Below are 17,631 nucleotides of genomic sequence, written 5' to 3'. Positions count from 1 at the left end.
AAAATCCAACCGATGCTAAAGAAGAAGTCATTTGGGTGACAGTTATTAGAGAAAGAACTGATTGATTTTCTTCCTCACACGTTGTGGGGCCTGCAGAGATGCTGAGATCTGAAATACGGTGGGCTGTCTGCCGAGTTGTGACAAAAACAGTCTCCACGTTTAAGTGGTGTGGAAGACTTCACTAACATTCAACCTGGACAATTCAGTTTCTCTTTGGCAAGTGCAAAGATTCACGCCAGCTGTCCATTCAGGAGCTACCCTTCCCACCTTGTCACCGGACCAGTTGATCTTGGGCCCTGCCCCACAAACCATGAAAGTAAAAACATCAACCAAAAAACCAAGATGATTTCTGATCTCTTTCTATCAATTTAATATTTGAACTGCATAAAGGAAGCTTTAAATCTTTCTACATTAACATTATGCTTAATCCCCAATAATTTTCCTGCCGATTTTTATAGTTAGAAAGACACTCTGGCTGTGTCTTGATTTTATTTTAAAGCGGGTATAGCTGATGGAGTTCGCTAAGCTTCTACTGAAAGACCAGCCTGGCTATATTGCCTGTTACTGGAATGCCTTTTTTTCCTTGCTAGCTACCACTCTCATTCTGCACCTAAATTCTTCCATAAATTTAAATCCAACCACAGGTTATGTTCTGCAGTAGGCAATGAAATCCTCCTTAGGGATGACAGTTCCTTAAAGGTCCTGATGGATGGATGGTCTGTATGTTAAGTCACATCTATTGTCTCTGTCTTAGTAGTTGAGGGGGGTACTCTTTGCATGCCATCGAGCAGAACTAGTGGTTTTTATCCACTTGTCCAGGAGCCAAGTCGTAACGCAAATAGTCAGCAGCTTTCTGTACAATGTCAGGGGGGCCAGGAGCCCCTACCCCATAAACAGTCATCCGCCCCTGCTCCGGAGAGGCCCAGGGCCGAGCTAGCAGAAAGACTGAATTACTTACCACCTCTAGAGTGGGTCCCTCCAGGCCAGGGACGAGCTCATGGGCAAGGCTGTGCAAGGAAGCGCTCTGTACCATGCCTGCCCTGCGGATACACAGAGGACTTCAGTCTCCTGCACTGTCAATCTCTCAGTTATCATGAGCTCAATTACGCACCGACAACAGCGAGAACAACAACGACGGAGACAAAACAACCCCCAGAAAAGCTGAGGACCACGGGCTGCCCTGGAGGCGGGGCAGCCCGCGGAAGCTGTGCAATGAGATGAGGTGCTGTCCTGACCACACGTCCGTGACGGACCTGAGCTTTCCCTCTCTCCTCAAACAAACATCCCGTGGACAGACTGCAGGCCGGGGCCCTAAAAGTCAGGTAACCATCAAATTTGGGGGTTTTTTTTGGGGGGGGGTACTTTTTTTTGTTTGTTTCTTTTCTACAAATACAGATAGACAGACAGACAAACCCAAGAGCAGATTTCAAGAATCAACTGAGGCACAAGGTAGACTGCTTTGATGGAACACAGTTTTTTTCCTCTAAATGGTTCACGTGAAATCAAAAATTTTCAAAGCATAATTAGGAAAAACATGGGGACATGTCTTTGTCAGCCCTAAATGGTGCCGTAAATGTCCCCATCGCTTGCCTTAGAAGGGTGCCCCAATGCATCTTGTAGGTAGCACGTATCTGTGGTCTCAAATGGTTATCGAATTCCAATGACACTATTAATTCAAAGTCTAAATAATACTCTGATCAAGTACAGTGAAAGTTGACTGCTTGCAAACAATGACATATTGGTTTCATCCTGAGGTTCAAGGCACAGTCAAGCATCATTGCTCTGATTGCAAATCACAACATTTCACACTGACGTGAGTTTGTTAACTCATGGTGGAGTTCGAATGAAGGCACTTGATGAAAGCAGCTGAACCTGAGAGGTGGGAATGACTCCAGAGGATAAACCCAGCACACACTTCCACATCAAACTACCCATGCCATTTACCAGGGCCCTCAAAGGCCACACTGCTGGCCGAGCGGCAGTACCTACATTCCCGGTCAGTATCTCTGCTCCACAGACACAAGTACAAAACGGCCTAAGTCGTGAACTCGTGGTGAGGAGAATGCGACCAAAGTTTAAAAGAAATCAAGGTGATGTTTCCTAGAAACATACCAACTCTTCTAAGAAGGATCCAGAGTAAGGGTGATCAGTAAGTAATTCATTGATCCTCCTGGCTAGATGTGATGGCTTTTTCTAAAGAGCATTGGCTTGAATCACTAGAGTTCATCAGACTATGTCTACACTCTCTTTAACACACACTCAGTACAAACAGGTGGAGATGTGCCACTTCCGACCTCTGTTGACCATGGATCACAGCTGAAACATTAGTTTATACTTGAAAGGTCACAGCAGCCAGACATATGCGAATTCCAACTCTTCAGAAAACTTTGGACAAAAAAAAAAAAATGCATTACTTACATGTATGCGTCTTCTTTGTTACTGAGATACCTAGAAGAGAAGAAACAATGACAAAGGTAAGAAGGTATCCAGGATGTAGTTCTTAGGATGTCCATCATCCACAGTGTACCCAGAAGCTCATTTTGTTCAGATGAGGATGAGAGGTAAGATGACCCTTAACCTCACAGAGCTCCATCACTGGATCGACCCCAGGGTGACGCGAGCATTAGTGATGGGGGCAGCGAGCATCACCTTCTGGCTTAAGGGATGCTGTGGTAAAAACAGCAGCGCGCACAGTAATTAAACCAAGTGAGAGAAGACTCTTATTTTTACTTTAAATAGGGGAGAAGATCATGTTTATAGGCAGAGTGGGGAAGATTTAAGGCACAAGAGAGTGATGTCAACCGACTCAGACAAGAGTGAACTGAGCAACAGAGCAATTAATTTGCCACGGCCATTGATTTGGTGTTTACTTTTTAATGAAAATGACTCTTCCTGCTCACATGAAGCATAACTTCTAATGGGGAGGGAAAACGCATCCACAAAATGTGCCTCTCTGTCTGTCCTCATTAAAGTCAGAAGGGGCATGACAGCTCCTTCGCTGTACGCGGCAGCAAAATGAACACACGCTGGATGAAAAGATGAGGAACTCATGAGTCAGCACCCTTGATGTCTCCAAGATGATTTACAGAGAGCAGGTGAGGCATGGAGCGAGGCAAGGTTCCGCACACGAGACCACAGACAGACACCACGAACGCAGGCTTCCATGCCAACAGCGCCATGGCCACCTCAGAGATTCTCCATTTTCAACTCTTTATTTTCCATTCTTCTCGGGGAGAGGGGGGTGAGATGCTTGAGACCAGATAGGTTCAAGGTTAACAAAACTCTTGGGAACATTTAGCCTGTGACTAAGAAGGGTGGTCAACCTTGCATTTTTTTTTCTTTCAAGTTATTAAGGGAACGATTTAACCCTCCCCGGGAAAAGTAAAGTTGTTGAAAACCTTGGCGCCCACATCAGACCAATTACCGAGCTATGGAACGTATCGTACAGGAAAGAAATCCGTTCTGAAAATCCATGGTAGACATAAAGAATGTTAGTTCCAAAGTTGTGCGCCAAGACCAAAATCACACACTTGTGCTCCACACAACTTTCCAAAGGACTTATTTAAGGAAGCTGAAATTACATACCCCGACTCAAAACCCTTTTCTCCCCCCCTTTTGATTGAGGAAAACGAAACGATTGCTTTTCATCATGTTTGACTTGGCTTTGCAGAGTGAAGTGAGAACCTTCTGCAGAGTCTGGGAGGCTCTCTCACGTGGGCACTCACCAGAGTGTTCTAGGAGTTCTAGGAGTTTCTGAAATGAGCTTTTTTTCCACAGGAAGGGAGCTTTCCCCAACAGCAAGAGTGAGAACAGTTGAAAAATCTGAATACCACCTGCGACTGACACCAGCACCAGTACTTCGACACACGAAGGCTCTTTCGGCGTTATGAGAGCTGTCTGTGTACTTTCCTGAGCAAATGCTGCTTTCTGTAAAATCACTTTGAAGAGAAAGCGCACATGCTGTCACTCCTGATTATTCAGAACCTTCACACAATTGGATTTAGCGCGGCCCCAGACAGACCTACCTATATTTGCTGAGTGTGGAACTGCTTTCGCCTGACATCCAAAGGCCTGATGAAAATACCACGGCTTTGACTTTTCTCCTTAAATTTATTATACAGCGGGAGGCAGTGTTCTCATCAAATATTTTCATGACGATTAGATTGATAATAGATTTGGAAAATCCTTCCAGGAAAGCTGCCTGATCTTTGAGATCACAATAGTGCAGAGCTGAGACTTCTCGCATCTGTCTCCAGGAGACAGCGTGACTTCTGCCACAGCACTAACTCGGTCCCTCAGTTTTGTTTAACTGCCAATTAGTGATCAGGAGAAATAACTGGGGCACAGAGCTATACAAAGAGTTGCCAGATTTAGCAGAGACAATACAGGATGCCCGGTTACATTTAAATTTCAGACAGTAGTAATTTGTTGCTTATCTGAAATTCAAATACAAACTGGGCATCCTGTGTTTAATCTGGCAACCCTAACCTCTGCAAATAAAATGTAAATTATATCTATCACATACAATGAAGCATATACCAATAAATTAATAGATACACCTCAATGGGGAAAGGCTTCAAAAACACATCCCTCTCACAAAGCAATAATTTTTTTTAAAGTACATTACAACTTCCAATTATGGAGACAGAACTGTGCATAATATTTAATTTTTTTTTTTTACTTAGTAGACAATTCTATTTCCCTAGGAAAAGCAAGTGAACTGAAACAATGTGAATGCACAAAAGATAAATTTAATGGAAGAATCCGAAAATTTATTGGAATTCCCTTCCTCCTCCTCTTCTGAAAAATAACTGTGATCACACTAATGTCTTGTAGCACTTCTTTCTCTACAGAAGCTCCAGTATTTAACAGGAACTGATTCCATAGAGTGAAAAAAAAAAAAAAAAGCAGAATATGTCCTTCTCATTTCACAGATGGGTCAACCAAGACTCAGGAAAATTTAATCAGCACAATGAAAAGTTTTCTGTGGGAAGTTAATATCTGGTGGGAAGTGAGCTATCTAAGGAGGTAAAAGACTTGTCCTCAAAAACTGTAAGATGCTGATGAAAGAAACTAAAGACGACACAAAGAGATGGAAAGATATACGGTGTTCTTGGATTGGAAGAATCAATATTAAAATAACATACCACCCAAGGCAGTTACAGAGTCACTGAATCCCCATCCAAATGCCAATGGCATTTTTCACAGAACTAGGACAAACAATTTTAAATTTTATATGGAAACACAAAAGACCCTGAATAGTCAAAATAATCTTGAGAAACAAGGACAGAGCTGGAGGAATCTGCTCTTCAGACTATACTACAAAGCTACAGTCCTCAAAAGAGTATGGTACTGGCACAAAAACACATACATAGCTCAATGGAACAGAATAGACAGCCTACAAATAAACCCACACCCTTATGGTCTATTAATCTACAACACAGGAGGCAAGAATACACAATGGAGAAAAGACAGTCTCTTTCATAAGTGGTGCTGGAAAACTGGACAGCTGCATGTAAGAGAATGAAATTAGAACATTCTCTTAACACCATATACAAAATAAACTCAAAAAAGACTAAAGACCAAAATGTAAGACTGGAAACCATAAAACTCCTAGAGGAAAACATAGGCAGAACACTCTGACATAAACCATAGCAATATATACATATTTTTAGATCTGTCTCCTAAAGCAGAGGAAATAAAAGCAAAAATAAACAAATAAGACACAATTAAACTTAAAAGCAGCAAAGGAAGCCATCAACAAAATGAAAGGACAACCTACTGAATGGGAGGAAACATTTGCAAATGATATGACTGATAAGGGGTTATAGATATCCAACATCTATAAACAGCTCATACAACTCAACATCAGAAAAGCAAACTACCTGATTAAAAAATGGGCAGAAGACCTGAATAGACATTTTTCTAAAGAGGACATGCAGATGGCCAACACACACATGGAAAGACGCTCAACATCACTGATCATCAGGGAAATGGACATCAAAATCACAATGAGACATCACCTTGCACCCATCAGAATGGCTTTCCTTGAAAAGAACACAAATAAAAGTTGGCGAGGCTGTGGAGAAACGGGAACCCTCATACACTGCTGGCAGCAATGTAAATTGGTGCAGCCACAGTGGAAAACAGTATGGAGAGTTCCACAAAATGACTCAGCAATTCTACTCCTGAGTAGATACCTGAAGAAAATCAAAGACACTATTTCAAAAAGATACATGCACCCTAATGTTCATAGCAACATTGTTTACAATTGCCAAGATTACCTAAGTGTCCATCAACGGATGAATGGATAAAGATGTGAGATAGATAAACACACACACACACACACACACACACACACAAAATAGAATACTATTCAGCCATGAAAAGAATGAAATTTTGCCATTTGCAACAACATGGATAGACTTGGAGGGTATTATGTTAAGTGAAGTAAGTCAGACAGAGAAAGACAAATATGTATGCTGTCATTTATATGCAGTATATAAAAATACAACAAACTAGTGAACGTAACAAAAAAGAAACAGACTCACACACACGGAGAACAAAGTAGTGGTTACCAGTGGGGGGAGGGAAGGGGGGAGGAGCCATATGGGGGAAGGGGAGTAAGAAGTCCAAACTTTTATGTATAAAATAAGCTACAAGGATATATGATACAATACAGGGAATTCAGCCAATATTTTATAATAACTACGAATGAAGTATAACCTTTAAAAACTGAACCACTACATTATATTCTTGTAACATATAATATTGTACATCAATTATACTTCAATACAAAACAACAACAAAAACCCTTAGTAGAGATAGTGCCTTGAAAAAGAGTAAATATTAAAAAAAAAAAAGTTTCTCCTTGAAGCATATCACTCGGCAGTCAGCTCTATAAATGATTTAAACCCACAAGGCCCTGTCCCCTGCCTTAGCTAAGCCAGGAAGCCCCTCCAGGGCTTGGGTGATAGAGGCACTTGGAGAGGCCTGTGTGCCTTGGTTAGTGACCAGCAGCCATTTCTTCACCTGCTTCGTTCTTAAATGGTGTGTGGGGGTGGGTGTGTGTGTGTGTGTGGGGGGGGGGTCCTTCCATTTCTCTTTTTCTTTATTTCCAGAGGCTGCAGGATTCCAGTCTTTCTTGTCACAGAGCTCATCCTTCCTGAGATCACGAGGGTCGAAGCTGCCCATCCTTGTCCTCAAGTGGAAGGTGAAAGACATATTCGAACCTAATGCTTCTAGCAGCCGCACTGAATCAAGAATTTTGGGAGAACTGGGTTTTCTACAGGTAAGTTATGATGATGGTTTAGGAGGCATAGAGCTCCAATTCTACCCAGAAATGGAAAAGAATAAACTTCTTCAAGGCAGCTCCTAAGATAACTAGATTTGGAGTCAAGCTGACCTGAACTTTTATTCGTAGTCCATCCACTTTCCCGCCTCTTGGCTGAGAGGCCTTGGGCAAGTTGCTTCACTTCTCTGGGCTTGTATTTCCCAGCCTCCACAACTGTATATTATCGTAGTAACAGTCAAAAGGCAGTTGTGAAAACTAAAAGGAAATAAGGATGCTATGAACATTGGGGTGCGTGTATCTTTTTGAATAAGCGTTTTTGGTTTTCTTTGGGTACTTCCCACAAGTAGGAATTATGATATAAATGTTAATTATTTACCTTGACCAAAGGTGGGCCACCCATGCTGCCTTATTTGGATTAGAAATTTATATAATTAGAAAGTTGGATTAGAATGTTCTACTGAAAGCTATGCTACAGTTACTTATGATGTCCTGGGTTTCACACTGATCCAGGGCCTCAGACTCTGGTTTTCAGACCAAGTGCTCTGACTTCAAAATTCACATCTGATGGAGGAGAGCATGAGACAGAACCAAGTTTCTAAAAGTCAATGTGTTCTATCCTAGACCCCAAACTCCACTGGGGTCTTACTCTCTAAAATCAAGGGAAGATACTTGCTTACGGGGCAGGTGGATAAGGGGTTTGCCCGATTAGCAAGTCCTTTGCTAAGGATCAGCATGGGCAAAGGACTTGGATCACCGCACCGAAGGGTGATCAAACCACGTCCAGATGTTGTGAAGGTTTTGATCCGCCTCCCAATGCTTGGGAAGTGCCACCAAGACCCCTCCCCCGGAGATCTGCAAACAGACCACTGAGAAGACGCGTGAGCTCTGCAGAGACTGGGGCTTCACGGAGTGGCAGAAGACTGATGGGTGGAACCAGCTTTCCAAACACAGAGCACTCACACACCCTCTGCCAAAAGGAAACTGGCTGGCTGATCTGGGGAAGTCACAACTTCCCTGGGCCTCAGTTTTCTCATCTGTAACTTGAGACAGTTGAACTACACGATTTCTTGATTTCTCTTCTAGTGCCTGGATCAAGGACGCCTTGCCCCGCTTTCAAGCTCTCGAACCAAACCTCCTCTAGGCAACAGGCTGCCAGGTCTATTTCTCCCTGTAGAAAAAGCTAACGTAGCCACAATCAAAGGCAACCCCCTGAAACTTCTTTCTTTTTGCCTTTAAAAAGCAAAGAAGAAAGAAGGCAGTATCCACAAAAGGTTATGTAAGTAAAAGGTTCACTTCTTTGGGGTGATATTTTAAAATTATCTGGGCTAGAGAAAAATAGTTCCTCTTCATAACGTTGTGGGACTCCTTATTAATTTATCCAGATCATTATATCTTTATATATATGTAGAGAGGGGGGGGGAGGGAGAGAGAGAGAAACTCTCCCACTTAAGGCTTTAGAGTAATCTCTAACTTAACTGTTTTAAATTGCTGATTAATATCCTTAAAACGAAGAGGAAAAATCTTCACAACTACTCTCCCCAAACTAGGACTTCTCATACAGCGAGATTCCCTGCGTCTGTTTAGCTGACCATGCTTCAAAGTCAAGCAAAGGAAATGTCATGAAAATGCCACAAATTTATCACTGTCACAGTTATCAGTAGTCACAGAGTTACAGTGATTGCAGAGCAGAGCACTTGAGGAATGTAATCTGATATTTCCAATCAATGCCAAATCCTGGACCAATTAACTTCTCTGATGGACTTCTTATTGTCTCTTGGTTTCTAGGCAATTGTCTGGGTACCAAGTTGATTGTAACTTTTTTGGTAGGGGAGGGGGAGTAAGAAATGGCACCTTTCCTCCTCCCTAGACAATGCCAGTTACTAAGCTGGCATTTCCAGAGATGCCGCATTGTGGAGAAGTCTGTAACTATCAAGATTCCTCTTTGCCACTTTGCTAATATTTAGCCTGTGTGCCTTCTCTCGTCCTTGTTCACAAGGAGATAACAATTGTTGAAACAGATCTTTTCAACATGGATAAGTCTGAGTTAGGGGGAAAAAAAAAAACAAAAAGAAAAACAAACACAGCCAAAAGTACCTAAAATAAGATGCAGTATGTAGTACCCCTGAAACTAACATCATAAATCAATGACACTTCAATACAAAATAAGAATAAAAAAAGATGCAGTGGAGTTTTTTTCCTTCTTTTTGTTTCTAAATTTGTCAGCGTTTCCCTATTTCAAGTGAGCATGTGTGGCAGGGAGGGGAAGAGGTGCTGAACGAGAATGAACAACATCTTTAACTGGCCAACCCACTTCATGCTTCTACACGAGCCCGAGCAGAGCGACGCTTCGGGTCATTTCTAGAAAAGGAGGGCTCCAAATATGAAGGCCTTTGCAAGGTTCATTCTCCCTTCTCACAAGATGCCTGCGTTAAATGAGACGCCCATGATTCAAGCTGTGGTCTTGTGAAAATGGCTTAACCTCTCTTGAGCCTCTGTTTTCTTATCCATAAAACGGGGATAGAATTCTCAGTACTGGGTTTATTGTAAGACTTAAATAAGGTCATTAACATGGGACACCTAGCATCATGACTCTTTTCTACTAGAGAAGATTCTAACGGCAGACATTCTGCACTGGAGAAGCAGAGAGCTAGCCCTTGGCTGGACACAGGCCATGCCCATTAGGGCACTGCTGTTAAACAGGTGGATGATCTGGTAAGTAAACATTTCAGCACTTGGGCAGAATTTCCAAAACAAAATCTGGACCCCCACCTCCTGCCATGTTACCAAGCAGCACAGTGATGGGGCTGCAATCCTCTGGGTCGGCTCGCTCCCTCCCAGACCTCTTCCTCACTCCCTCGTTGTAAGGAGCTAGCAGTTAAAACAGCAATTTACATGCAGCGTGTGAACACTCGGTAAGAAACAAGCCCCAGCATTCAGGTGGTTGTTTTTGAATGGCTAACCATTGTTTCATAAAGAAAATACATCACTCTGAGCTGGCCCTCTGTCCCCACTCCCCCAATCCTGACTTCTCCCGTGAGCTGGCTTCCTTTTACACACAGTCAAGGATCGATGCAGGATGTGAATCAGGAACACAGCCCTTGCCAAACAAAATGATGCTACAAAACAATGTCCTTGTCTAGGACAAAAGAGCTATTAATGATAATCAGTACATATTACTGAGAGTGCTCCAAGTAATCTCTGGACTTTGTTTCAAAAATTCTTAATGGACACTAATGCTCCGAGTTCACTCGAAAGAGAAATAAATTACGTGCCAGGGTTGCAGGGACCAAGGACAACAGGAGGAAGGCATCAAAGCATTAGCAATGTTACGACAATCAAACATTTTATAATTGCATAAAAAGCCTTTAAAAATCATTTATACATACTAATTATGAAGATAAATAATACCTTAATGTGAGGTTTCTTTTATGTTAGATTTGAGCCTAGGTTGAGCTGTTTCAGTAATAATACTTCAGCTCTTTTACCAATCAAGGTACTTTCTCCAGCATGAAGAAAATTACATTTTAGTTTGAAAAATGGTTACGGGAATGAACACGAAAAATTTTTTTTTTGTTTTTGAATTAAAAAGAATTTTTATGATTGCCCTCCATCTTGAGGTCATATTTCCTGTCATGTGTGCCCAGAAATATCTTTTAATTTTGGACAGGCAGCCACAGCTGTCCCCTCTTTCAAGTCCTGCCTTTATCTTTGACAAAACAGTTCCAAGGACAAAACCTCATTCCTGGTCCCCGAGCAAAGGCAACATAAAGAGACCATTGGTCTATCCTAAAAAAAAATTTGAGACTAAATTTATCTGAGAAACATCCATCTTCTCCCTTAGAGATTACTATTCAGAGCATTATAAAAAGGAGGGAAATCTCTCCTCTTATGGATTGCTGGAGCCAAATGTGTGATTAGCACGAATGGACAATAAGAAAAATAAGAATCTTTTGTTTTTTTCAAATTGATTTCCTTCTATCCAGTCTCCATCCTGAAAATGAAGCTGCCCATTAGATATTACTTGGTCGACTTAAGTTTGATTTTGGAGCTCTGGGCAGACATGTGAACTGCCAACTATCACCACTTCCAGCTCAGCCTTCTGAAACTGGGTAGTTTTATCATATAAGTGCACAATCCAATTCTGGTAAAAATCAACAGCTTTTACCATGCTTTTTCAGAGAACGCTTTACTTATCTACCTCTGAAACCTGCTGAAATTGTTTACCTTTGCCACAAATATGGGCAGGTACTGACGGTCTGTACGTGACTTGCCTGGATGTTGTCAAACACCGTGGCTAGAGCTACAAACCCCAAAATCAAAGCTACTGGAACTGGTTGGACAGGATGATCCAAAGATTTTGGAGCTGTGACCCTGAAGCATGTCAGGCACCATAGACACTTCTTATATACTATCTCCTTGTCTAGTCATGGGCCATGGATCCTGGTCAGTATAAGCAGGTTAAGGCAAATAATGACTGAAGAGATATCACCTGGTCCACCGCTACCTCAAACCAAAGTCTGCTACGGATGTCACAAAAAATCCAATCCAAAATGGGCGGAAGACCTAAACAAGCAATTCTCCAGTGAAGACATACAAATGGTCAACAGGCACATGAAAATATGCTCAATATTGCTAATTACCAGAGAAATGCAAATCAAAACTACAAGGTATCACCTCACACCAGTCAGAACGGTCATCATTTAAAAGTTCATGAACAACGAATGCTGGAGAGGGTGTGGAGAAAAGGGAACCCTCCTACACTGTTGGCGGGAATGTAGTTTGGTGCAGCCATTGTGGAAAACAGTATAGAGATTTCTCAAAAAATTAAAAATAGCCTTACCATGTGATCCAGCAATCCCACTCCTGGGCATATATTAGGAAAATAACTCTAATTTGAAAAGATACATGCACCCCAATGTTCACAGCAGCACTATATACAATAGCCAAGACATGAAATCAACCTAAACATCCATCAACAGATGACTGGAAAAAGAAGTTGTGGTATATTTATACAATGGAATACTACTCAGCCATAAAAAAGAATGAAATGCCATTTGCAGCAACATGGATGGACCTAGAGATCATCATTCTAAGTGAAGTAAGCCATAAAGAGAAAAAAAAGTACCATATGAGATCACTCATATGTGGAATCTAAAATAAGAAAAAAAGAACACTAATGAACTCATCTACAAAACAGAAAGACTCACAGACAAAGTAAACAATCTTACGGTTACTGGAGGAAAGGGGGTGGGAAGGGATAAATTTGAGAGTTTGAGATTTGCAAATGTTAGCCACTATATATAAAAATAGATTGAGAAAACAGTTTTTGTCTGTATAGCACAGGGGACTATATTCAATACCTTGCAATAACCTTTAATGAGAAAAAATATGAAAATGAATATATATATGTATATGCATGACTTGTGCTGTACGCCAGAAATTGACACATTGTAACCAACTATACTTCAATTAAAAAAAAAAAAAAAGCAGCAGCATGGATAGAGCCAGGGTATACAAATTATGGCAAAGAAGGAAACAATTTCATGGGTTCACTCATGTGCTCAATCACCTGGAAAGGAGAGGAAATCCGCTTAAGTGGAAACAATGGGAATCCGGTTCTAAATCTGGGGGAAGTGAGTGCCACTCTCAGAACCAGGACGAACTCAAAGCTCCAGATCCAATAGTGGATCAAATAAATATTCAGAAGTGGAGAGATAATTTCAGTTAGTCCTGAATGTGTAGGATACCAACGGTCTGCAAAGGATTTCCAAAAATGTCAACGTTATTACCCTCTTGATGCAGAAAGATGAAAAGTCCCATTAAATCAACTCTCCATAGCTTCTCTACTCTCTTTTGATGGCAGAATTTTAGGCAGCTTGTCTGGACTGACCTCCGCTGGGTGACAATTCAAGAAAAGAAAGTAGTCACCAAGGCATTTACTTTGTATTCACAGACTTTACTGAGTGTGATAATTATTAGATTAGATGTAGAAACTCTTTCCCCATATGAGATTCGAGTCAGGAAGACTGCATGCCAGTTCTCGCTCTGTCACTTGCCAGCTGTGTGAATTTGGTCAAGATATTTAATTTCTCTGAGCCTCAGTTTCCCCATCCTCAAAGAAGGGGAAAAAAAATTTCTCCTTTCACCTGGCAATTCAACCGCTGGAAATACAGGCTTAGGAAGGATTTATGGATGAACACAGAGTTTTTATTATAACATTGTTTCTATCAGCAAAACATAAGAGGGGAACCACTCAGATGTCAATAGTAGAGGATGAGTTAATAAACCATGTATATTTATGTCATGGAATACTCTGCCATCATTCAAATAATGAAAACTTAATTGTATAGACAGATGCTCTAGCATCTAGAGGAACAAAAGACTGAAAAATACACACAAAATTAGTGGCACTGGTTATCTCTGAGTAGGGAAATAAGGAATGATTTTTATTTTCTTTTCTTTGCCTATATCTTCTGAAATTTCCATAATAAAGCTGTACAAATAAAATTCTAATAGTAAAAAAGCCAATATTAAAAAGAAATGATGGATGGAAGTGTGACTTAGTGTTGGTTTTTATTATCAGAAACATCACTCCTCTGGGACCATTAGGAGACCCGGTTTTCTATGACAACTACTCGTTGCATTACTTATTCCAGGAACTCTCTCTGGAGTCTGAAGTACACGTGTGATGGCATAGCTGGCAACTTTCAGGGGCGCCCCATGGTGATGGACAATCTAAAAATACAGCTGACCCTCGAGCAACTACCTATAACTTACAGTTGGCCGTACATATCCCTGGCTCCTCTACATCCTTGGATTCAACCCACATTGGACCGTGTAGCACTGTGGTATTTACTATTGAAGAATATCCACTATAAGTGGACCCGTGCAGTTCAAACCCGTGTTGTTCAAGCGTCAACTGTACTTCGTAAAATAGTAATCCAGCCACCAATCAACATGATGATGAAGGTCTAAAAAAATTAGCCTTGCTGAGTTCAGTGTGTTTTAGATAATGATCTAGAATCAGTGAGAGACCTGGACTCATGGTGGACAAGACCTGACTTCTCGGAAAACAAGCACCGTTTAGCTATCTAATCAGTTTTGTTCCTCCTGATGCTACAGGGTGTCTGTGCTGTTGGCACAGCCCAGCACTGCGGCCCCCGTGGGTTTGTGGAGACCTCTGCTGAGCAGGTGTGGTCTCAGAGACTGATCGCAAATCCCTCAAGGCAAGAGGGAGTCCTTTTGTCAGTATCCCGAGAAGTCTCTGGAACTCAGCGCAGTGTAATGTGAAGAGCAGGCTCACAGGGACAGAAGGACCAAGGATGCAAGCAAGGCTGCACTGCCGTCAGTTAAATCACTTACTCTGGGTAGGTGACTCAGCCTGAGCCACAGGCTGATTTCTGCAGGATGGAGGTCAGAATGCCTTCTTTGTGGCGCTGTTATGATCACCAAATTGTAGATACAGTGCAAAGGTGAAAGCTGTCAAGGGTCCTTGAATTCCATTACCTAAGCAAAGTACCTTGCACCAATACATTGGAATGTTCCCGTGGAAAAGGGAATGAAAAAAGGCCTATATGTCCTTGGGTTGTGGCATTAAGGTGGCACTGAGCTTCAGAACAAACGCTGGGTCCTTTTGGAGACTGATAATACCTTGTCCTAATTTGATTTCAGTTTGCATAGCGCTTCTAAATTGTCTTTCCTTCCTTCCATCCTTCCGCCCTTCCTTCCCTCCTTCCGCCCTTCCTTCCCTCCTCTCTCTTTCTTTCATCTTAAGAAGGTTATAATGGCTTGAGCTGCATCCCCCCAAAAGATATGTCCCAGTCCTCACCCCAGCACCTGTGAACGTGACTTTATTTGGAAATTGGGTCCTTATACCTGTAATCGCGATGAGACCATATTGGATTAGGGTGGGTCTTAAATCCAGTGACGACTGTCTTTATAAGAGAAAGGAGAGGGAGATTTAGACACAGAGACACAGAAGACACATAGAGACGGTCATGTGAAAACAGAGGCAGAGACTGGAGTGATATAGCTACGAACCAAGGGGTGCTGAGCACTGCCAGTGACTACCAGAAGCTAGGAGAGATGCTTCTAGACATTCTTCCCTGGAACCTTCAGAGGGAGCGTGGCCCTGCAGACACCTTGATTTTGGAGTTGTAGCATCCAGAACTTTGTGAGAATATATCTCTGTTGTTTTAAGCCATCCAGTTCGCGGTAATGCGTCACAGCAGCCCCAGGAAATTAACACAAAGGTCCAGGAAATTTTATGAGTTTGAGGTATCTTGACAATACTCTGGAATCTTTCAAAAACTGGATGTGGCAGTTTCCCTGCTGCCCCTTCAAGCCCATTCTCCCATCTTCCACGGCAGGCACATTTCAGATGGGCAGACAGAGCTAGATAAGAGTTAGAGACCACATTTCCCCAAGTCCCTTAGGACATGGTATGCCCACAAGACTAGATTCTCCCCAAGAAATGTGAGCCGAAGAGGGGTGTGTAACTTCCATGTCACTTAAAAGGAAGCTGACTGTCCGGGATCTCCTCTCTCTCTCTCTTCCCATGGCCTGGGAATCGCATAAAGCCATGACTCAGCTCCAACCACGGTGGGAGGAGCATCTTCGGAGGCAGGACCTTGGCACTTGTGAGCTGGGCTCCCCTGGCAGACTCCACTGGCTGAGACACCACAGGTGAGAGGACCAAATCTCTCCCACGTATAGGCTGCTGAGTTCTTGGGGCTCTTTGCTAACAGCATTTTTTAGCCTTTACCCTAACAAACACAGAGGGTTAGGGAGCAACTCTCGCTTCCAGTTCAGAACCAGCACATGTCAGATCTGGAAGAGACTTAAGAAATTGTGCCTCTCTGGAAAAAAGTACTCAGAGACGCTAGGGATTCAGAGCAATGAGGTGATTGGTTCCAAGTCAGCCAATGAGGAACAACCAATGAGAAGCCAGTGCTGCTCCAGCCAGTGAGGAGCAGAGTGGAGAGCAGCACCCAGCCCTGCAAGCTCTGACACCCAGAAGTGTTCACGTCGCCCCACCATCAGACAAGACACCTCAACAGGACCACCAGCATCATTCAGAAGTGCCAGTTAAGTCGGACTGACTTTTTGAGCTATGAATCAGATCATGTCAGTCTCCTGCTCACACTCCGTCCACAGCTCCCAAGGTCCTCCACGACCCAGCCCGTCTGGTTCTCCACCTTGGGTCCTCCTCTCTCTGCCTCGTCTGTCTCCCTCTTGTACACTGGCCTTCGCAGACTTTCTCTGAAGCTCTGCGCTCATTCTGGCCTTGAGTCTTTTCTGCTTGTGACTCCCTCTGCCTGGTTCGATTTCCTCCCACTTGCCCCCAGCCCTCCCTCACATCCACTCCTCTCTCTCCGCTCAGAAGTCACTTCCTCCCGGATGCTCCCTGAGCAGTTCATCCAGAACTGGGTTCCCCGCCCCTTTCTCCGCTTTACTTTCGTTTTCTTCACAGTGTTTCTCTTCTGCCATTCTATTAAATAGTCGTTGTATGTCTTTCCAACGACATCAGCGCTTGCAGGCAGGAACTGCATGTTCCTGATTTACCACTGTATTTTTCAGTGCTTAGAATGGTGCCTGGCACAAAGCAGAAGCTCAAGAAAATGTCACACAAGTGAAGATGGCTCCCCAAAGCCATGCGTCTAGTTTACTGATGGTGACCCCAAAGCTCAGTCCTCTGGAAATGTACAGAGAACCCAAGGGAAATATACATGGTGAGGCAAGTGCTAAATGAGATGGTTTAGAGGCACAGAAGGAAAGGTTTGCACGGGTGAAGAGAAACAGGAAGACTCTAGACAAAGAGTGAGAGAGGGGAGAACACATACCAACCCCAGCACCCACAGCAGAGGTCATGCAATCAATAGAAATGTTAAAATGGCCCTTTTAAACACTTCTGATAAAATCAATTTGGTCATTACTGAAGCTGAACAACGGGGCACATAGGCCTCATCTGTTAGCAAGATCTTTATGATCTTGTTAACGGATCCCCAACATAGAAGCTGCAAAGGTTATAACCCAACATGTAAAGCTAATCTCATACAGGCTCTGGGATAATAAAGAACCTACAGAAAAATTCCCACTTAGCCATTTGCTAGAGCAAGAAGCAAGGGCCTGTGTGGCTTCTCATACGTGGTAATTCAGAAGAGTTTAACTCTCCCATTGCTGGGGATGGAGAAAGCTATTTTGGAAGCAATGATTTCAGTACTCAGGGTTCTTCGCTACAACAGCTTAGAGGCGGGGTTTAGCCATCTCCCTTCTATTCAGTCATTTAGAAATAAAGGTCAGGATGCCACTGCCACCAAATTCTGTGGGAACCAAGA

At 42.7% G+C, this 17,631-nt stretch overlaps 1 protein-coding gene across 4 annotated transcripts in view; it reads right to left on the bottom strand.

Annotated features, from left to right (window-relative positions):
• The window catches only part of RORA (RAR related orphan receptor A), a 696,960-nt gene that overhangs the window by 173,876 nt on the left and 505,453 nt on the right, over positions 1-17,631 (bottom strand). For all 4 annotated transcript variants that reach the window (XM_032481052.1, XM_032481051.1, XM_032481050.1 and 1 more), the window contains one exon: positions 2,419-2,448. In XM_032481052.1, coding sequence (XP_032336943.1) covers positions 2,419-2,448 — 30 coding nt within the window. The remainder of the gene's footprint in view (positions 1-2,418; positions 2,449-17,631) is intronic.

The sequence above is a fragment of the Camelus ferus genome, chromosome 6 (assembly GCF_009834535.1).
Source record: "Camelus ferus isolate YT-003-E chromosome 6, BCGSAC_Cfer_1.0, whole genome shotgun sequence".
Classification (NCBI taxonomy): Eukaryota; Metazoa; Chordata; class Mammalia; order Artiodactyla; family Camelidae; genus Camelus; species Camelus ferus.
This window is presented reverse-complemented; position numbering and strand designations above follow the sequence as displayed.